At 48.7% G+C, this 20,633-nt stretch overlaps 1 protein-coding gene across 1 annotated transcript in view; it reads right to left on the bottom strand.

Moving 5' to 3' along the window:
* The window catches only part of LOC138580593 (protein-glutamine gamma-glutamyltransferase E-like), a 231,608-nt gene extending 218,401 nt beyond the window's left edge, over positions 1 to 13,207 (bottom strand). The window contains exon 1 of the mRNA XM_069651256.1: positions 13,053 to 13,207. Within this exon, the coding sequence (XP_069507357.1) occupies positions 13,053 to 13,086 (34 nt within the window). The 5' untranslated portion in view covers positions 13,087 to 13,207. The remainder of the gene's footprint in view (positions 1 to 13,052) is intronic.
* Positions 13,208 to 20,633: the final 7,426 nt, after the last annotated feature.

Raw genomic sequence — 20,633 nt, 5'->3', positions numbered from 1 at the left:
CAGTCACCAGAGTCATGATGTAATTAGAGGCACGCTTTGCCTTAGTGCTGCGTTTGAGGTCATTCCAACGCTTCTTGCACTCGGCAGCTGTGCGCACCTCATGGCCGAATGCACTCACATAATCCGTAACTTGCTTCTAGTGGTTATTATGATGGGCAGCCGTAGTTTGACAATTCAGCCCCACTAGCATGTCACGGTTGTGTTCCCGCACGTAGTCCATGAGGAAGTCCAGTTCCTGCTTGCAGAAAGGCTTCTTCCTCAACGTGCCGGAGGCCGTAACTGTGTCTGGGGTCCCAGCCTCTACTGCTGATGCAACCTTCCTCCTTTTGGACGCTGGTCCGGACCCTGGCTGGCAAATGCCGCCCTGATCAGTATGGGCAGTGGCGCTGGTGGAATGAGCCGAGGGAGTGGCAGGTGGAACATGGAGTGATGCCCTGACTTGTGTCAGTGGCTGCTGGGTGCCCTGGAATGGACCCTGCGCAGCAAGATCCGCTGTGCCAGGGTCATTGACCGAGACTGTCCTGGTTGGTAGACTCGCAACCGGGGTGGTGTCGGCTGCATCTGCCCCTGCACTTGACAACACCCGGCTGGTTGGGGCAGCAGATGACATTACTACCCCAGGGACACGTGCCTCGATCAGGGCAGCCCTGCGTGCACCTACGGTGTGCCTCCTGACCTCCTGGAAATCTTCCATGGACTCTTCAAGTGCCAACGCAGCCTGCACTGGCAGACCCTGAGCCTGGGTGGTGGTGTCCACAGCTGCACCTGCAGCTACCACTACACTTGGACCTGTGGCAGTCGATGAAACAGACTGCCGAGTCACATGGGGCCAGTGCCAGATGCAAGAACTGCATCTCCTGGAGCCGCAGGGGGTGGTGGCATTACTGCACCAACATGTGGCACAACATCGTGCCGAGCTGGCGCACCCCTGCCTCTTCCCCCTCTGCAGCCACCCTGGACACCCTGGAGTCCCCCTACTGCCTAGTCACCTTGGCCACGTCCCTGACCACGCCCGCCATGTGGAGTATGCCCAGCTGAGGCGCCCCTCACCTTACGTGGCCTCCCAGCCATGGCACAGATGGAGTAGTGCCGGCACAAATGGAGTAGTGCCAATGGGAGGTGTACACGACAATTGTCCTGAGCAATTGGGATGACAGGGGTGGGATACAAGATGTTCACAGCACCCCTGCGCCTGCAAGGCTATATGTGACCCCGGTGATGAAGTGATTGGTCACGCAACGCTCAGGCACCCCAAAACTGCTGGAAAACCATGCATGTAGCCCACATGTGTGGAATTAACCTCCCGCAGTACGCAGTGGCACCCAGGGACACCAAAAACACGTACGCGTGGGACACGCAGGCTACTATGACCTTGAAAATGGGTATGCGATACACAGGGACACCCGTAGTGGGAAAAATAGCGTGCACGACTCACCGTCAGACTAGCGTGATAATGAAAAACACGCATAGCCAATGCCCCGCCAAAAGAAGAGATACGTCCTTGATCCGCTGTGAAGTTGTGATGGCGCGCGAAACAACACGAAGTAGCAACACACACGTCGGTCTCCACGAAAGGCATGTACAGCGAACTGCTGGGACCCGCTCACCTTTAACCCATGCTGAGGGACACGCCCGCACGTGTCAGTTCTCTCACAGGCTTAGGCCCTTTCCTCGGATCATACGCATTCACATGCAGACGTGTATTTTTTTCACGTGCTGATTCACTACACACCCGTCAGGAGGGGAACGCCTGCGCGCAACGTCCAGACGTGCTTACGTGCTAAGGGCCTTTCCTTGAATTACACGCTGACGTGCAGTTCTTTCATGTGCCAAATCACTCCGTATCAAGCTGGTCACGCAACAAAACACGGAAGACCACGCTCCTGCCCAGAAGGCCTTTTCCTGCCCACCAGAGCCCCAAGCACGCTCCCACCTGCCATCTGCTGCTGCCTGCCTGCCTGCTGGCCACGTGCCCTGCTATTTGGTACCTGCACGTCAGCCATCTGCAGGGGTCCAGTTGCTGTGACCACCCTGACTGGTATTCCATTGCTCACAGCCCAGCCCCAGGACCCAGTTGCCCACCCACACCTGCCTCTGGGGTTGCCATGTTGGACACAACACCATCTGGCACCACTGGCAACCCCCAGCCAGAGAGGCAGAGGGCTACCAGCTTCAGTGCAAATGAAGTTGGTATCCTGGTGGAGCGAGTCCTGGGGCAGTATGATGCCCTCTTTGAAAGTTTGCGTGCCGACAATGAAGGACAGAAGAGGATCTGGATGGACATTGTGGCTGCCATCAACGTGGAGGGGGTGGCAGTCCGCGACATTCAACACGTCCGGAAGCGCTGGGAGGACTTCAGGTCCAGGAACCACAACAAGGCCCGGCGCCTCTTGAAGGCAGCGGATGCCTAGGGGTGCCGGGTCTGCCTAACCAACAACCAGATGAGGGTCCTGGAACATATAAGCCCAGCGCTCCACCTCCAGGTCCTTGAGAGGCAGACCCGTCCGGAGTCGAGCGGTAAGTGTACATGCATACTGATTGGATGCTGTGCATGTTAAGGTGTGGCAGGAGTGTGGAGGTTGCACATATGTCTTTGTAGGGCCATGTATGGATGTATATGCACAGGGACATGAGCCTGCCACATGTGAGTCCTGTCATGTGTGAGACACATCGATGGTGTATGTGTTGGAAAGCATGCTGCCCGAATGCATGTGTGGGTGCACACCTTTTTTAATTTATGTGTATGTACTGTGGCATGGTTGTGGTGTCACACATGGATGCTGGTTCCACCTGCATGTATCTGCACTATGTACATGTGCATGTGTGTGTATTTGACAAGTGTGCAACTGTGATACACCATGGATGCATGTGACACTGACCTATAGGAGGCTGATTGGCAGATGTGACATGGATGGCGATGTTATCACTGCGACAGGTGGTGGAGATGTACAGATGCATGTATGTCTGGTGGTGTGTGTGCATGTGTTCTGCACTCCCCGTGTTGCATGTGACGTCAGGATAACCTTCGGCTGCTCATGCTGTTGTTTGTGTATGGATGGTGCTGCCTGGTGCAACATTCCAGGTGATTTGCTCATGTGTGTGAGTTGAAATGATATGTGTGTTGGGGAGTGTGATGCCATGTCTGAAGTTTGACACTGCCACTCATATGCAACTGTCATGTGTGTATCAGACCATGGTACAGTGCTCTGATGCCTGTGTTCTATCTCTCCCTGTCTGCAGCACCAACTGATGAAGAGGGCGGAGACAGTGCTGTGGAGCAAAGCGGCAGGGATCGCCCCACCAGACGGAGACGCAAGGCCCGGCTCCCCTCCCATGTTGTCATCTCGTCGGGGAGTGAGGAGTCTGGTGCCACATCCGTGGCTGCAGCTGCCGAGGGTAGGTCCAAGAGGCGGAGGTCGGAGGTGGACTCCTCGGCAGCAGAAGGGGCATCTGAGAAACCCACAGGGTCCGATGGAGGAAGATGGCACAGAGTCATCCAGGTTGGTGTGGGGTTTGGTTGAGAGGAGGCTGTGGAAGGGACACACACGGGGTCTGGAGGGGGGGATTCCACTGGTGCTAGTGGTGCAGTCCAGGGGCAGGGACAGGAGGCATCACAGTCTGCCGCGGAGGTGCCTGTGTGTAATCCTGTCCCCGATACTGTGACTGCATCATCCCGCACCAGCAGGGATGCGTTCGTCCAGACCTGTTTTCAGGGAGGGGATGAGCGCACAACAACTGGCCTTCCTCACCCTGCGGACGTGGCAATCCGGGACCGGGTTGAGCCTGTCCTGGCTGGGATGGCGTTGCGTCAATGGGGCATGCGAGATGACCTGCAGAGTTTTCGTGAAGACTCTGCATGTTATCTTGGAAGCCTCTTTGACCGCGTCGACCTACTGGGGCGGGTCACCAGTGCTGGATTCCTCCGTGTGCTGGACCTTGATCCGACCCCCTTCTCAACTGAACCCCCTATGCTCCAGTCGTCCTCCGTGCCATCTTCCGGCCCAAGTATCACCTGGGCACCCTGTGGAGCTGCCTCTGACCCAGCGGCCAGGCTGGTGGAGGACACATCCCTGCCACAGTCGGGAGTCGGAAGTCCAGCAGGGGTGGCCACCCCAACAATAGGACCCCAGCAGGAGGAGCGCTTGTAGGCATTAAGAGCCAGGGCACAGGCACGGCAGCAGCAGGCTCAAGGTGGGAGCGATGATGGCTCGGGCCATCAACATCAGAGGGGCAGGCATCAGCCGGAGGGTAGAAGGACCCTGGATTGGGAGTGTCTTCCGTGTGGCAGCGGTTGGGCCAGCAGATAGATGTGGAGCGGCGGGGGGCGGAAGAGGCATGGCTCACTATGGTCAGGGCGGAGAACTCCATGCGCAGGGTGCTGAGGCGGGCTGAGTGCCTTGAGGCAATTCGCAGGGAGTTGGAGGTGGACATGGCTTTATCCCTGCGAAACCTCAGGGACATGGAGCAGGCCCGCCCACAGGACGTGGAACGGGAGTCGATGCCCTGGCCCGGGAAATCAACAAGTAAGCCGTAGGACTTGCCCGCCGCCATTGTATATAAATAATTAGTGTTAGGTTTCCATTCTGTTTTTATTTAATTTGGGGCGCTTGGACAATGCCCCACCTTTTTGTATATAGTTGTTCATTATATGTTTTTTTTGTAGGTTTCCTTTCAATGGTTGGGCTCATGGACCATGGATTTGTACTTTGTATATAGTTGGACAATGGATTTCACTTAATTTCTATTTTTTTTTACCATGGATCAATGGATTTGTCTTATTTGTTTCCTTTGGATTTGATTTGCGGGACAGACTCTTTGGACTCATCTTCATTTGGATTGATTTGGATTCTTCTTTCACACATTTTTTTTTAATTATTATTTTGGACAAGCAACATTTTCCTTATTATTTCCATTATTGTGTGATTTCATTTCATTACCTTGCTGTTGTGTTTAATACATTTTTGTTCATACTTCAATGTGTGCTATTCTCTCTTTGGTGTCATGCATGTCACGATGTGGGTTTTCTGATTCACTTGCACCCATTGTGTGGGTGTGATGGACATGTATTGATGTGCATACTTGCCATTTGGGATCTATCATGACATGGGGATTTCAATGTGGGGTGCATGTAATGCTTGATTGGGTGTATGGACTGGAGTGGCGTGGGGTGGGATTTGGGTGGACATAAGGGCCAGGAGTGTGTATCTTGATGACGTGTTGGGGTGGAGACACGAGTCGGGGCCTGCTGGTAGGTGCCCGTCACTGCTGGGTGGGTGGGGGTGCAGGGGAACATGAGTCAGGGCCTGCTGGCAGGTGCCTGTCACTCCTGGGTGAGTGGGATGCAGGAGGACATGAGTCGGGGCCTGCTGGCAGGTACCTGTCACTGCTGGGTGGGTGGGGGTGCAGGGGGACATGAGTCGGGGCTCGCAAGTGTGCTCACAAATTCATGTGGTCTGCCTGCAGGGCATGGTGAGGGTTGTAGGGTAGTCCCCTGTGGTGTAGGCTGCCTGCAGGGCATGGGGAGGGTTGTAGGGTAGTCCCATTTGGTGTGGGCTGCCTGCAGGGCATGGGAAGGGGGTAAACGGCACACCCTGGAGGGCCCACGATGCCGAATCACATGGGAAACTTCCAGCGCACCCCCCAAATACATGTACCCCGCTCGCACAGGTCCTATCGCGTGTGAAACTTCCTGTGCACCCCCCAATACACATAACCTGCTCGCACAGGGCCTATTGCGTGTGATACTTCCCGCACACCCCCCAAAACACGTACCCCGCTTGCACAGGGCCTATCACATGTGAATTTTCCCGCGCACCCCCCAATACACATACCCTGCTCGCACAGGGCCTATTGCGTGTGATACTTCCCGCACACCCCCCAATACACGTACCCCGCTTGCACAGGGCCTATCGCATGTGAATCTTCCCGCGCACCCCCCCAATACACGTACCCCGCTCTTACAGGGCCTATCGCATGTGAAACTTCCCGCGCACCCCACAAATACACGTACATGGCTCGCACAGGGCCTATCACGTGTGAAACTTCCCACACACCCCAATACACGTGCCCCGCTCGCACAGGGCCTGTCGTGTGTGAAACTTCCTGCGCACACCCCCAAATACACGCACGGGGAGTTTTACACGCGTTTTCGCTAGCGCGAGCAGGGTACATATATTCAGAGGGGTGCACGGGGAGTTTTACACACGTTTTCGTGGTTGGGGGGCAGTATGGTGGTCCACTGGCCTTTGCGCCATGTACTGGAAATCCAGTACAAATGTGTGCTGTTCATGCAGGGTCGCTGCTGCAGGGTCGCTGCTCCCCTCTGCGCCACGGCTGGTTATGGATGTTGAAATGATGAATACGCTGTGCGCTGAAATGGGTTTTGGCACATGCAGATGGCGCAGACTGCCGGACACGCACACTGTGCACCACTTGTGCGCTGATTTTTATGAATTACCCCCTAAATGTCGGGGGGGCAATTGAAAGCCAAGGGATTTGCTACTGATGTATCGTATCTTAACCCAAACCAAACTGCATTATTTCAATGTGCCTTCAAGGCCAAATATGTATTGTTATATTGTTTGGAAAAACAACAAACTATGTAATTTTTCTAACACAATTACTCTCCAAATTGCAGTTTACTCACATATTGTGCACTCTGCGCTGAGAATCTAAAATACATGTTTGTTCCCAGCTGTTTATGTTTGTTTATCTCGTGACAGGAAAGTCACCACTGTAGGCCATCATTAGACAAGGGGCATACCATCACCCCCATCCATGCAGAAAAGGAATAGCCTCTTCTTGAAGATAGCTAGATTTATTCACCTGCCCTGTCTAAATACAGAGACTTAACAGGAATTTGTGCGCAGGTTCATTTGCAAATTCCAAAGACACATCTTCTGTCCTTCTCACTGGTAATTGGATATGTGTTATTTTCGCAAGGCATACATATCTGCAGGAGGCAATTTCAACTTTTGAGGTTTGCCTGTGGCTTCGGAACAGCCTTGTACTAAAAAGAAAACAATACACCAAGCCCCTTTGCCTTGCCTATCTGCTCAGGAAAGTGAGAAGGTTAACCTACCCTCTCCTTCCCCTCCCATTTAGAAAGAGGTGTGTCATTCTTCCATAGTACCTATAATTCCTATTACTTCTGGTTCCTATACCAGGACCCCAGTATCATTTGAGAATGTCAGAAAAGAAAAATATGAACTTAAAATAGAGGGACCCTTGGTACAGACAAAATGCATGTGAACCTTCCCGCGCACCCCCCAATACACGTACACCACTCGCACAGGGCCTATCGCGTGTGAAACTTCCCGCGCACCCCCCCAATACACGTGCCCCGCTTGCACAGGGCCTATAGCATATGAAACATCCTGCGAACCCCCCAAATACACATACCTTGCTCGCGCAGGGCCTATCGCGTGTGAAACTTCCCACGCACCCGCCAAATACACGTACCCTGCTTGTACAGGGCCTATCGCATGTGAATCTTCCCGCGCACCCCCCCCCAATACACATACCCTGCTCGCACAGGGCCTATTGCGTGTGAAACTTCCTGCACACCCCCCAAATGCACGTACCCCGCTCGTACAGGGCCTATCGCGCATGAAACTTCCCGCACACCCCCCAAATACACTTGCCCCGCTTGCACAGGGCCTATAGCGTGTGAAACATCCCGCAAACCCCCCAAATACACATAACCTGCTCGCACAGGGCCTATTGCATGTGATATTTCCCGCACACCCCCCAATACACGTACCCCCCTTGCATAGGGCCTATCGCATGTGAAACTTCCCGCACCCCCCCAAATACACGTACCTGGCTCGCACAGGGACTATCACATGTGAAACTTCCCACACACCCCAATACACGTGCCCCGCTCGCACAGGGCCTATTGTGTGTGAAACTTCCTGCGCACACTCCCAAATACACGCACTGGGAGATTTACATGCGTTTTTGCTAGCGCGAGCGGGGTACATATATTCAGAGGGGTGCACGGGGAGTTTTACACACGTTTTCGTGGTTGGGGGGCAGTATGGTGGTCCACTGGCCTTTGCGCCATGTACTGGATTTGTGCGCTGTTCATGGCGCGCGGGGTTGGGGGCGTAACTGCCACTGCTGCAGGGTCGCTGCTGCAGGGTCGCTGCTCCACTCTGCGCCACGGCTGGTTATGGATGTTGAAATCCATGAATACGCTGTGCGCTGAAATGGGTTTTGGCGCATGCAGATGGCGCAGACTGCCGCACACGCACACTGTGCACCACTTGTGCGCTGATTTCTATGAATTACCCCCTAAATGTCAGGGGGGCAATTGAAAGCCAAGGGATTTGCTACTGATGTATCATATCTTAACACAAACCAAACTGCATTATTTCAATGTGCCTTCAAGGCCAAATATGTATTGTTATATTGTTTGGAAAAACAACAAACTATGTAATTTTTCTAACAAAATGACTCTCCAAATTGCAGTTTACTCACATATTGTGCACTCTGCGCTGAGAATTTAAAATACATGTTTGTTCCCAGCTGTTTATGTTTGTTTATCTCGTGACAGGAAAGTCACCACTGTAGGCCATTATTAGACAAGGGGCATTACCATCACCCCCATCCACGCAGAAAAAGAATAGCCTCTTCTTGAAGATAGCTAGATTTATTCACCTGCCCTGTCTAAATACAGAGACTTAACAGGAAATTGTGAGCAGGTCCATTTGCAAATTCCAAAGACACATCTTCTGTCCTTCTCACTGGTAATTGGATATGTGTTAATTTCGCAAGGCATACATATCTGCAGGAGGCAATTTCAACTTTTGGGGTTTGCCTGTGGCTTCGGAACAGCCTTGTACTAAAAAGAAAACAATACACCAAGCCCCTTTGCCTTACCTGTTCTGCTCAGGAAAGTGAGAAGGTTAACCCACCCTCTGCTCCCCCTCCCATTTAGAAAGAGGTGTGTCATTCTTCCATAGTACCTCTAATTCCTATTACTTCTGGTTCCTATACCAGTACCCCAGCATCATTTGAGAATGTCAGAAAAGAAAAATATGAACTTAAAATAGAGGGACCCTTGGTACAGACAAAATGCATGTGAACCTTCCCGCGCACCCCCCCAATACACGTACACCACTCGCACAGGGCCTATCGCGTGTGATACTTCCTGCGCACCCCCAAAATACACGTACCCCGCTCGTACAGGGCCTATCGCGTGTGAAACTTCCCGTGCACCCCCCAATACCCATGCCCCGCTTGCACAGGGCCTATAGCGTGTGAAACATCCCGCAAACCCCCCAAATACACATACCCCCCTCGCGCAGGGCCTATCGCGTGTAAATCTTCCCGCGCACCCCCCAAATACACGTACCCCTCCCGCACAGGGCCTATCGCATGTGAAACTTCCCGCGCACCCCCCAATACACTTACCCTGCTCGCACAGGGCCTATCGCGTGTGAAACTTCCAGCGCACCCCCCAATTACACGTACCCGGCTCGCACAGGGCCTATCACGTGTGAAACTTCCCACACACCACAATACACGTGCCCCGCTCGCACAGGGCCTATCTCGTGTGAAACTTCCCTTGCACCCCCCAAATACACATACCCCGCTCGCACAGGGCCTATCGCATGTGAAACTTCCCACGCACACCCCCAAATACACGCACAGGTAGTTTTACATGCGTTTTCGCTAGCACGTGCGGGGTACATATATTCAGAGGGGTGCATGGGGAGTTTTACACATGTTTTCGTGGTTGGGGGGCAGTATGGTGGTCCACTGGCCTTTGCGCCATGTACTGGATTTGTGCACTGTTCATGGCGCACGGGGCGGGTTGGGGGCGTAACTGGCACTGCTGCAGTGTCGCTGCGCCACTCTGCGCCACGGCTGGTTATGGATGTTGAAATCCATGAATACGCTGTGCGCTGAAATGGGTTTTGGCGCATGCAGATGGCGCAGACTGCCGCACGCGCACACTGTGCACCACTTGTGCGCTGATTTCTATGAATTACCCCCTAAATATCGGGGGGGGCAATTGAAAGCCAAGGGATTTGCTACTGGTGTATCATATCTTAACCCAAGCCAAACTGCATTATTTCAATGTGCCTTCAAGGCCAAATATGTATTGTTATATTGTTTGGAAAAACAACAAACTATGTAATTTTTCTAACAAGATTACTCTCCAAATTGCAGTTTACTCACATATTGTGCACTCTGCACTGAGAATTTAAAATACATGTTTGTTCCCAGCTGTTTATATTTGTTTATCTCGTGACAGGAAAGTCACCACTGTAGGCCATCATTAGACAAGGGGCATTACCATCACCCCCATCCACGCAGAAAAGGAATAGCCTCTTCTTGAAGATAGCTAGATTTATTCACCTGCCCTGTCTGAATACTGAGACTTAACAGGAAATTGTGCGCAGGTCCATTTGCAAATTCCAAAGGCACATCTTCTGTCCTTCTCACTGGTAATTGGATACGTGTTATTTTCGCAAGGCATACATATCTGCCGGAGACAATTTCAACTTTTGCGGTTTGCCTGTGGCTTCGGAACAGCCTTGTACTAAAAAGAAAACAATACACCAAGCCCCTTTACACCAGGCCCCTTTGCCTTGCGTGCTCTGCTCAGGAAAGTGAGAAGGTTAACCCACCCCCTCCTCCCCCTCCCATTTAGAAAGAGGTGTGTCATTCTTACATAGTACCTCTAATTCCTATTTCTTCTGGTTCCTATACCAGTACCCCAGTATCATTTGAGAATGTCAGAAAAGAAAAATATGAACTTAAAATAGAGGTACAGACAAAATAGGAACTGTGATCAAATCCGAATCTCATTAGTGGGATACTGTAATGGCTGCTGCATACACAAAAAACCTTTGGCTAAAGGAAGTCCTTGAAGTCATGGTTGGACAGAAATGCTCTGCCAATAATTTCTAAAACATTTTCAAAGCAGCCAATATATCTGCTTTTGACATATAGAAATGTAGGCATTGTTTCAAATCATCTACACAAAAAAGGATAATCCTTAACGTTTGCAAAGTAAGATCTATTGGATTTGCCAGTGCATGTTGAACAGGGCACCATGTACAAATGTTGCTTTGTTTTAAGCATGTGTATTATTAAAGACATGGAGATATTTATATTTTGAAAGCATACAATTATGCATATTAATAGGTTATGCACAATATCATCAAGAGACATGGGGCAATCAGGCATGGAAATATAATTTTAAATGTACCTGGTTGTATTAAGTTGTTTGTATAATTCAATCAGGTGAGAACTATTCATCCTGCATCCGGGCTCTCTCAAGCAGACAAATAGAGCAATGAGCAAATATTGTCCATGTGGTTGGTCTTTTATTCACTTAGCTTGAGGCCACACATATTAAGAACCATGGTTAGCCGTTCCCATCGCCACCAGGGCAGATAACCGTAATGCACCGATGCCCGTGGAGAAGATGAGCCAATTCACTTGTTACCAGGCCTCTGAACTTGTTTTACATAGTGATGTGTAAAATTTCTCAATTATGCATTTACCAGCCTTTATGAAATTGTGCAATCTATTTCAGGATTGTCATAAAACTTTCTAACTTAAAAATAAAATAGTGAATTTGTGACAAATTAATTGTGTAAACCCTACAACATTGTTGGAGAAAAGTCAACAAAGGAATTGTTGATGGAGATTTTGTTAGCAAACAAAGTGAAAGTTTTGCTAAAATGATCTGCAACAATAGTACATGTCCTGGTTTCGTTTTCCAGCAAAGTAGTGGAAACCTCAAGCAAATACATTTGAACTAGATTTCCACTTATTTAGTTGATGAGAACAAATCCTGTACATTTCTTTTTGCAGGGTGCATTTTCAGCAAACTAATTGCACATTCTTTACTAAAGGTTTCTATTTATTAGTTTCTGCTTTTGTTTTTTTTTTTTTAGTAAATTAAGTGAACATTCTTTAATAAAGATTTCAACACATTTTTGGGAAAATGAATCTTTCTTTCAAGACTGTTGACAGAGACCTAACTGGACAAAGAGTAATAATGTCTACAAAGTGAAAAAATAAAGAGGTTTTTGTAGAGCAGTAATGTCATTGAACGATTATCTCCTTGTAGTGCAGGTGGAGTCTGAGGCACTGTCCTTGCATCTTGCACGACTAAGAACACAAGCCGCTAGCCAATGGGTTGAACTAATTGTTGTGAAAGTCATGTCCGTGGTAGCCTTTCATTTTGCAAAGCTGGGCTATTATTTACTGCAAGGCTGTGACAGGTTTCTCCTGTCTATCTATTCTGGTTTGGCTTCCATGATCCTTTGGATAGCCCTCCCACTGAAAGAACGGATGACTCTCTTATTCCCTCTCCCTTACCTTATACCGTTAATCCCTAGGTCACATGGTCTCCTTCCCTTGACTAGCCTGCCTCTTCTTTGACCAGCAGAAGAGATTTTAAATTTGCATTTTCTCACCAACCCTCCTAAAAAGGATTCCTATTACCTTTCTTCTTCATTTAGACAGACTCATCTATGGACCCACATAGGCTTTGATTATTTGGCGGTCAGGGGGATCTGGCATGTTTTCGCACCAGATCTGCACTTTGCCAGTTACCATTCCAGCATAACCCTCACCCATTGATAAATTGAGTACCATGAAGTGGGGTGATATTATCACTTATTTTTACAGTACTAGAAGAGAGAGGGATCACAGCCCTGCTACAGAAAGTAGTCATGTATGAAGGATTGCATAGCAGCCCGATAGTCTAAGTCGCTCTACATGAAATCTGTCAGAAATTCTACTTTTCTGAAAAACGCCTCCTGCAACTAATTCACAGAAATATGTTAGTTTCCGTAACAATGTGCCCGATTCACAAACCTTTTTTCAATGGGCTACGCCCATTGAAAACTCTGTGTCAATCAGCCCAATGTTTTATGTTAGATGTCTCTGCAGCTCCTACAGAACTACAGAATATAACAGCTAAGGAATGAAAAGTGCAATTAGTAGAATTCAACGCATGCCCACCCAAACCTCCTGAGCTACATTAAGTGCACATGACAATGTCATCTTTACTTCTCCTTTACCTGAACCCGGTGCGCTGTCTTCTTCACTTGACATGATTCAGCTGTCTTTTATTGCTCTCTTCTTTTCTGGTTCACTTCAGGGTTTGCAGGGGGTGATGGCATGGCGGTAAATGAAAGCGGCATCTATATACCTTCAACAGACCACTCCCCTTAATCAAGCAAATGCACATTAACGGATCAGCGAACTGAAGGGTGGGTTGTGCAAATATGTTTCCTCACCTAAAAAGCAGTTTATCTTTGATCTATTTGTAAATGAATATGCACTGTGTACAATAGCGATAAGGAGATACAGATCCACACTAATGGGAAGTTGTCCATTGCTTGCTACAATGTTTAGGTTGCAAAATTTGCTTAGAGTTTCCAAAAAAGTTATACAAATGAGAGAGCCGTTCCTTCATGCAACAGTAGCTGGCATGCCGATTTGGCTATGTAATACGCTACTCAATTGCGGGGTGGGGGAGGGTTGCACTCTAAGTGTTAAAACATGTAATACCTAATTCATGGACATTTTCACGCAGTGCAAAGTGACTTTGAACGGCCAACAAACACGTTGAACAGGCCCTGATTCACAGACTGGTGAAAAGTGTAATTTTGCAGAGCAAGGTCACGGTGCAAAGAGTACTTTTGCAGTGCAAAGTCACTTTGCAATGCGATAAAAGTGCCATGATTTAGGGCCTTTGGGTTCATGATGAGATGGGCAATAATGGTAAACATGTTGAGATTTTATGAATACCGCCCTTTTTCCCGTACGCAATATTCAGAGTTGGGTTAGGAAACACCTTCATTGGTATTCTCATGGAACACCACCAGAGACATTATGAGTAGGATTTCTGAAAGGACAATCCATTCATGTTTTACTTCATCCAAAGGGGAGGTCAACATTTTGAATTGACCCTAAAAATGTACTTATTTTACTGCACTGAAGATAAGCACAGGCACTTCTCTTGATTATAGTAAAAAAAGGGTTTAGAATGCCTATGAGAAGAGAGTGAAAAGGAGGGCTTTGCTGATGACCACACTCATTTAATGAATAAAGGAGTTGCATAAAAACAATGTAGTATGGAAGTGGTATTCATTTCCACTATACATTATTGATTTCCACCATGAATGATTGTGATAATTGATCAAATTTAGTGGATCCACTCCCTCATTAGTTAGTACTGGGCCGGGTGCTAACCTGTTATGTGGGCGGGAATATGTGTGTGTGTGTGGCGTGTGTGTATGTGGGAGTGTGTGTGTGGGCGTGCATGACTGTGTGTGAGTGTATGTGTGTATGTTGGTATTGAAAGTTCACTATACATTTGAAGTCTAGTTGGAAGGATGGGGCTACTCCTGAGGTGAGTATTGGTGGTCTGAACATGCCTGCTCATCGGTGTCCCTGCAGGTTGCTCTGTCCAAACTGATAGAAAAACACATCTTTGCTATTATAGAAATGATCCATGAATGGCTGCGGGCTCCTTGTTCATAGTATTATTGTGACACTTGACACGCTCTGCAGCCCGGCACATATTTACAGGCTGATTCATGAAATTTTTGCGCCGAAAAACGGGGATTTGTGCGCCATTCTGGCCGCAAATCCCCATTTGTTAAACAGGGATTTGCGGGCAGAATGGCGCACAAATCTACGTTTTTTGGTGCAAATAATTCCATGAATCAGCCTGTAAATATGTGACGGATATGCTGCCAAGAAGTCGCACAGAAACAGTTTTTATATCATCCCTCTTCCACCAGAATAAAATATGTGCAATTTCTTTGAAACTTAATTACGTGGGTTTACTGTAGACATGTAAGATTGAAAAGCAGCACAAAATGAAGGTTTCAGAATCTGAAAAGATATAACGGTGCAAGCGCCCAATTGTGTGGGTGCTCAGTGCATTATTTATTCTTCATATAACTTATTTTGCTGGTTGCAGCATTAACCTTACAAATAGGTCACATCAATTTAATCTAATTTTCTTCTAAAGCATAACTTTATGTGATTACTTGTTTACAATCAAATGGGTGCATGTGTATAATGCATGTCTTTCTCCACCACTGATCTAGAGCTACAATTCTGTTTCAACACATCAGTATTATAACTTACTGGGTGACAGGGTGTCACATTTTAAGACACCCCTTATTGGAGAAGTACTTCACATATCACCACTTTACCTCATGGCACTGTGAATCCCCTTAAGGCATATAGTAACATTTGAAACTAAAAACTAGCTTGGTGGAACCACTGACCAAATGTTGCAACACATCACTACCACCGGGAAGTATCCTGACGTCACTAAAGACTGCCACCATAACACTCCTCCTAGAAAAGTTGAGTGCAGAACCAGAGATACACAAAAACTACAGACCCAAATCTAACATTTCTATCATTGCTAACATCATGGAAAAGATACCTATTACCCAACTGGGCCACCACAGAGAAGAGAACCTCCCGCTTCATGACAATCCATCTGCTATTCGGTCAAGCAAGATTTCGATAACAGATCTCATTTTCGTGAAAGATGAAATTCTGCAAGCACTTGATAACAGTTCACGGACAGCCATAGTGCTCATTTATCATTCCGCTGCCTACGATACTGTGACCATTAGAAACTAACACAGACATTAACTTTTAAGCTGGGAATAAACGCCAGTGCCTTGCAGTGGGTCACCAACTACCTTGCGATCACACCCTGAGCGTTTACATGGGATACATCAGTTGAAAAATACCCCTTTTGAAGTATGGTGTCTCCCAGGGCTCTATTTTATCCTCATGATTATATTATACTTACATTAGCTCCCTAGCAGAAATTATTGAACTGTTTTCTTAATCATCCCAATAGTATATGGGTGATTATGCACTACTCTTGGACTTAGACCTTAATAATAACAATCACAATTAAAATGAAGTCCTCCAAAGAATACAGGATTGGACCATATACAATAATCTCTGCTTTAACATCTCTAAAACAGAGATAACCTTCTTTGGGATCTCAACCCCAGCAGCATTACCTTGCAAATGGCCACCCCTAATGGGTATGGCACCCACCGTGTTGGATCAGGTAAAGAATCTAAATGTAATTTTCAACACTACGCTCTCGCTACATGCACAAGTAGGCACACAAGTTCATAAATCACACTTCCTGAGGAAGAATCATTCCCTACTTTTAAATAGCAAAGAAAATGGGGGTGACCAGAGCCCTTGTCCTCTATTGTATAGATTATTGTAATAGTCCCTGTGCTGCACTAAACAAAAACAACTAAACCAACTGCAAAGCATCCAAAATAAAGCAGCTAGTCTTAATTTGTGCCTCAAAAGCCTTCACATGACAAGGCTGCGATGATGAGCGAAGCAGGTGTGCAGGAGACGCTGACCGACTATACGTAGCACACTTTGCTACGTCCATGCTTCCGTGCCTATAAGAACAGAGTTTACGGACCCTCTGTGGCAAAGCCCTCGCAGGACAAGGCCACTGTGTTGCGTGACGCAGATGTGCAGGAGACGCTGCCCGACTATACGTAGCATGCTTTGCTACGTCCACTCTTCTGTGCCTATAAGATCCGAAGTACAGACCCTCTGTGGCAAAGCCCTCGCAAGAGAAGGCCGCAGTGTTGAGTAACGCAGATGGTTGGTGGCAATGAAGTTGCGGCATAGACAATGAGTGTGGACGACCTCACCCGCCTGTCTGTGGCCGCCAGGTAAGAAGGTGTGGGGAAAGTTAGCTTGTAACAATGCTCGCAAGCCCCCTGTCCTGGTGCCCCTTCTCACTCTTGCACATGTGTGGTTTCCCCGTAACAGGTCCTCGTACCCCTTTGCCCCCCCTGCTTACTTGTGCACCCTTGCATGCACTCCCTTGCAAATATAGGCCACATTTGCTCCCTTGCAACTTTAGCGGCGGGTCCCCCTTCGCATCTTAAGCCACGTGCACACCCTTGCAACATAGGCTACGGGTGCCCACTTGCAATTTAGGCTGCATGCGCTCCCTCGCAACTTAGGCCACGAGAGCCCACTCGCAACTTAGGCCGCATGCGTTCCCTCTCTACTTGGCCGCATGAACCCCTCCTTCTCTTAGTCACTTTGTTCCCTCACATCTTAGGTCCCCGCACTCCCTGTGATCCCTTTCCTCCCCTCTCATCTAAGCTTCCTCCCTCCCTTGATCTATTGTGTACTGTTCTTGAAGTTTTGTTGCTCCATGGTTTTTGGCTTACATTGTCATTGCCTGCATTCTTTTGCTGTACATTCATACTTCTAGGCTCCTTTTGTGATTGACCATGTGCATCCTCCTTTGCTCTGATTTGTGTTGTTCTCCTTTCTCCGATATTGCGCTGTTCCCCACGGTTCTTGCAACACACTACACTGCCTGTTTCTTCCAATCTAGGTCTCCTTCTGTGCTCACTGCTTTGTTGTTGGTGCTTATTCTTTCTACCCTTCTAGGTCCCCTGCTGTGTTCTGTGCTTTGCTGTTGATTCTTTACATCTGCATATTTTTTCTTCTAGGTTCCCTATTGTGTGCTGTACTTTTCTGTTGACTATGTATTGCATCTGATTTCTCTTGTCCGTTGCTTCTTGTCCATTGTTTCCCCCCTCTTTTTGTGTCCCCACTGGTGTCTCCCCCGCCTGCCTGTTCCACAGCGCTACCCCGGCCTCGGCTTGGGCTCCCCTCTCTCCGCCCCACTCTTCCTCTCTGCTCCCTCTTTGGTGCTATCTGTCTCACCTATCTTCTCTAACTGCTTTTCTATTCACTATCCTATCCCTCTCATTAAGTCTAGCAGGAAGAAGCTCAAAAAGGACATCCTGTTCTCCATACCAGGCCTCCCTTTCACTGATACCTACACCAGTGCTACCTCAAGACAGACCCTTAATGACATCCTATTTATCATTCCCTCTTGAAGCCTATGGGCCACTTATATGGTCTTTGTTCTCTCTCCTTTTTTATCTTCTCCCATTAATGGTGGCACCCAGTTGGAGGCCCTCCTGGCCCCCATCCACTCCTCCAAAACCACCATTAATGTCTACTTAGAAGGAATCATCTTGGTCCAGGGCCCTCAGGCCAACCTCCTCCTTTTTGATAGACGCTTCCCATGCCTTATCAACTTCCTTTCCTCTCCTGCTATCCCTTCTTTCCCCTATATGGCTCCTCTGCCACCTCCATCCTCTGCCACCTTTCTGGCCATGCTGTTGCCTCCTTCCTCTGCCACCCCTCAGGCACCCTCTTCCCCCTCCCTTGCTTCCTTGCTTTCTCCTTCTTCCTCCTCTGCCCATCCTCGGGCACCTCCAACACTTCCGCCAGGCGTACCTCTGACATGTACCCCTCCATGGAAGTCCTTCAAAGGGGGAAACCGGCTCCATCTTGCTACTCTCAACTCTTGTTCAGATATCAAATACTCCTCTGACATCTGCTGTCTCCTGGAAGAATTTGATTTGGATGAACTCGGTTTCACCGAGACTTGTTTCACAGCCAGCTCTGCCACGAGCTTTGACACTCTCCATCCTGATGGCTACAAGATCCTCTCTGAACCCAGAACCAACTGTCCCAGTGGAGGTGTACCCTGATCTTCCCTGAGTGGATCCTGCTTCTATCATTCCTATGCAGGACTTCTCCGCTTTCGAATGCCAGGCCTGCAGGCTCTCCATCTCTCCTGGCCTCTCTCTCACCGTGGCCACTATCTACAGGCCATCTGGCCAGGTGGCCCTATTCCTCTCTGAGTGGGCTGACCTCTCCTCCTCTGTCCTTGCCTCTACCTCTCACCTTCTCCTCCTCAGAGAGCTGAACATCCACCTGGAAGCCACTTGCCCTTCTTCAGGACTCTTTCACAACCTCTGCGACTCTCTCGCTCTATATATAATTTTTTACCTGGCCTGACTCACTCTGCAGGGCAAACCCTGGATGTTCTGATCTCCTCAGACCTCCCCTCCTCTAACTCTCTCACTGCTCCTCTCTCCTGAAGTGTTCACTTTCTCTTTTCCTCCCAACTCTCTATCTTTACCTCTCAGGCCAAGCCGACTCCAGCACTGCCACCTACCTTCTTGGTCATCTGACCCATGAAGCGTGTGTCAGTTGAGGCTTTCATTGCTGCTATCATCCCTCCTTCTGCACCTTTGGCTGACTCACAGCCTGACATAGCCCTATCTAACCTTCATCTCTCTATCTCTAACACTCTTGATGTCCTTGCCCCTGTCATGAGGATCTGTTTGTAGCCCAAATCCAAGTGCAACTCTTGGTACGACTCTGACCTCGTCACCCTTAAACTCAAGTGTAGGTGGCTGAAAGGAAGTGGAGGGCATCAGGTGCACCCCCTAACAAACTGGCCTGCCACCCACTCCAAAGGCAATATAGAGAGTCTCTGTCCTCGCTAAGAAGAGAGCCCACATCCAAGCCTGCATCTCAGCGGCATTTAAGAACTTAGTCAAACTCTTCAAAATCTGCAAGGAGTTGTCCAATCCTGCTGTAGCGTCTTCCTCTCTTTTTCCTTCCCAGGCCCTCTGCATGGTCTTGGCTTATCATTTCATCACTAAAACTCAGACATCCTGTCCACCCTCTCTTCCTCTACCTCCTCCTCCAATCCTGGCCCGACTATGGCCATCTCTCCTTTTTCCTCATTTCCCTTGTTCACCCCAATCAATGTTTCTAGACAAGTCCGATCTATGAAAGCCTTGTCAAAGCAGGTTCTCCCCTGCTCACCCAGAACCATCAAGGACCACATTGACACCCTTTCTCCAGCCTTGGCCGATTTCTGCAATCACTCTTTTGCCACTGGAACATTCCCCTCTCCCTTTATTAACTCCATTGTGCACTCCCTTCTAAAGAAGCCCTCTGCCGATCCTCCCTTTCTGGCTAACTATCGCCGATCTCCATCACTCCTCTCCTGGGCAAATTCTTGGAAAAGCTGGTCATCTCCCAGCTTCATCTGCATACCAAATTTGTTGGTTGTCTCCATGACCATCAGTCTGGCTTCAGAGCTGCTAGAAGCACTGAAACTGCTCTCCTGAACACCCGTGAAAGCCTGCTCCCTAACCTTGACTCTAACCTTCCTTCTGTTCTCATTCTCCTTGAACTTTCTTCCGCTTTTGATATGGTAAACCGTGCCTTCCAGCTCAATTACCTCTGTGAGTTCCTGGGTATAACTGATCAGGCCCTGGCCCGGCTGGCCTCCTTTCTCACTGACCGACCCTCTCAGGTCCAACTGAGGTCTTTCCTCTCTTCTTTCTCTCTCTCTCCTTGTGGTGTTCCACAGGTGCCTAACCTTTCTCACTGGCTTTTCAGCCACTACCTGGCAACTCTTGCCCAATGCATCGATAATGTCTGCTCCAATTTTTAGTGTTATGCGGATAACAGCCAGCTCTCTTTCAAGCTTCCCTCAGCTGCCTCTTCCCCTTCTCTCATACCAGACTGTCTGGCCGCAATTCAGGAATGGTGTGCAGCTAATGCCACTGTACAAGAGGGCGGAGCGACCTCTGATGGGCCCATGGGATCAGAGCTCACCCTCGAGTACCTTATGATGAGATAGCTGCACCTCGAGGTGGATGGAGTGCAGGATTCTCTTACTCCAACACAAATCAATAAGGACAACTCAATGGTTTGGCAAAGGGAAGTCAGTTTAATGA

The sequence above is a fragment of the Ambystoma mexicanum genome, chromosome 3p, assembly GCF_040938575.1.
Source record: "Ambystoma mexicanum isolate Mex_15411 chromosome 3p, UKY_AmexF1_1, whole genome shotgun sequence".
Classification (NCBI taxonomy): Eukaryota; Metazoa; Chordata; class Amphibia; order Caudata; family Ambystomatidae; genus Ambystoma; species Ambystoma mexicanum.
Note: the sequence above shows the minus strand (reverse complement) of the source record. Positions and strands in the feature narration are given on the sequence as shown.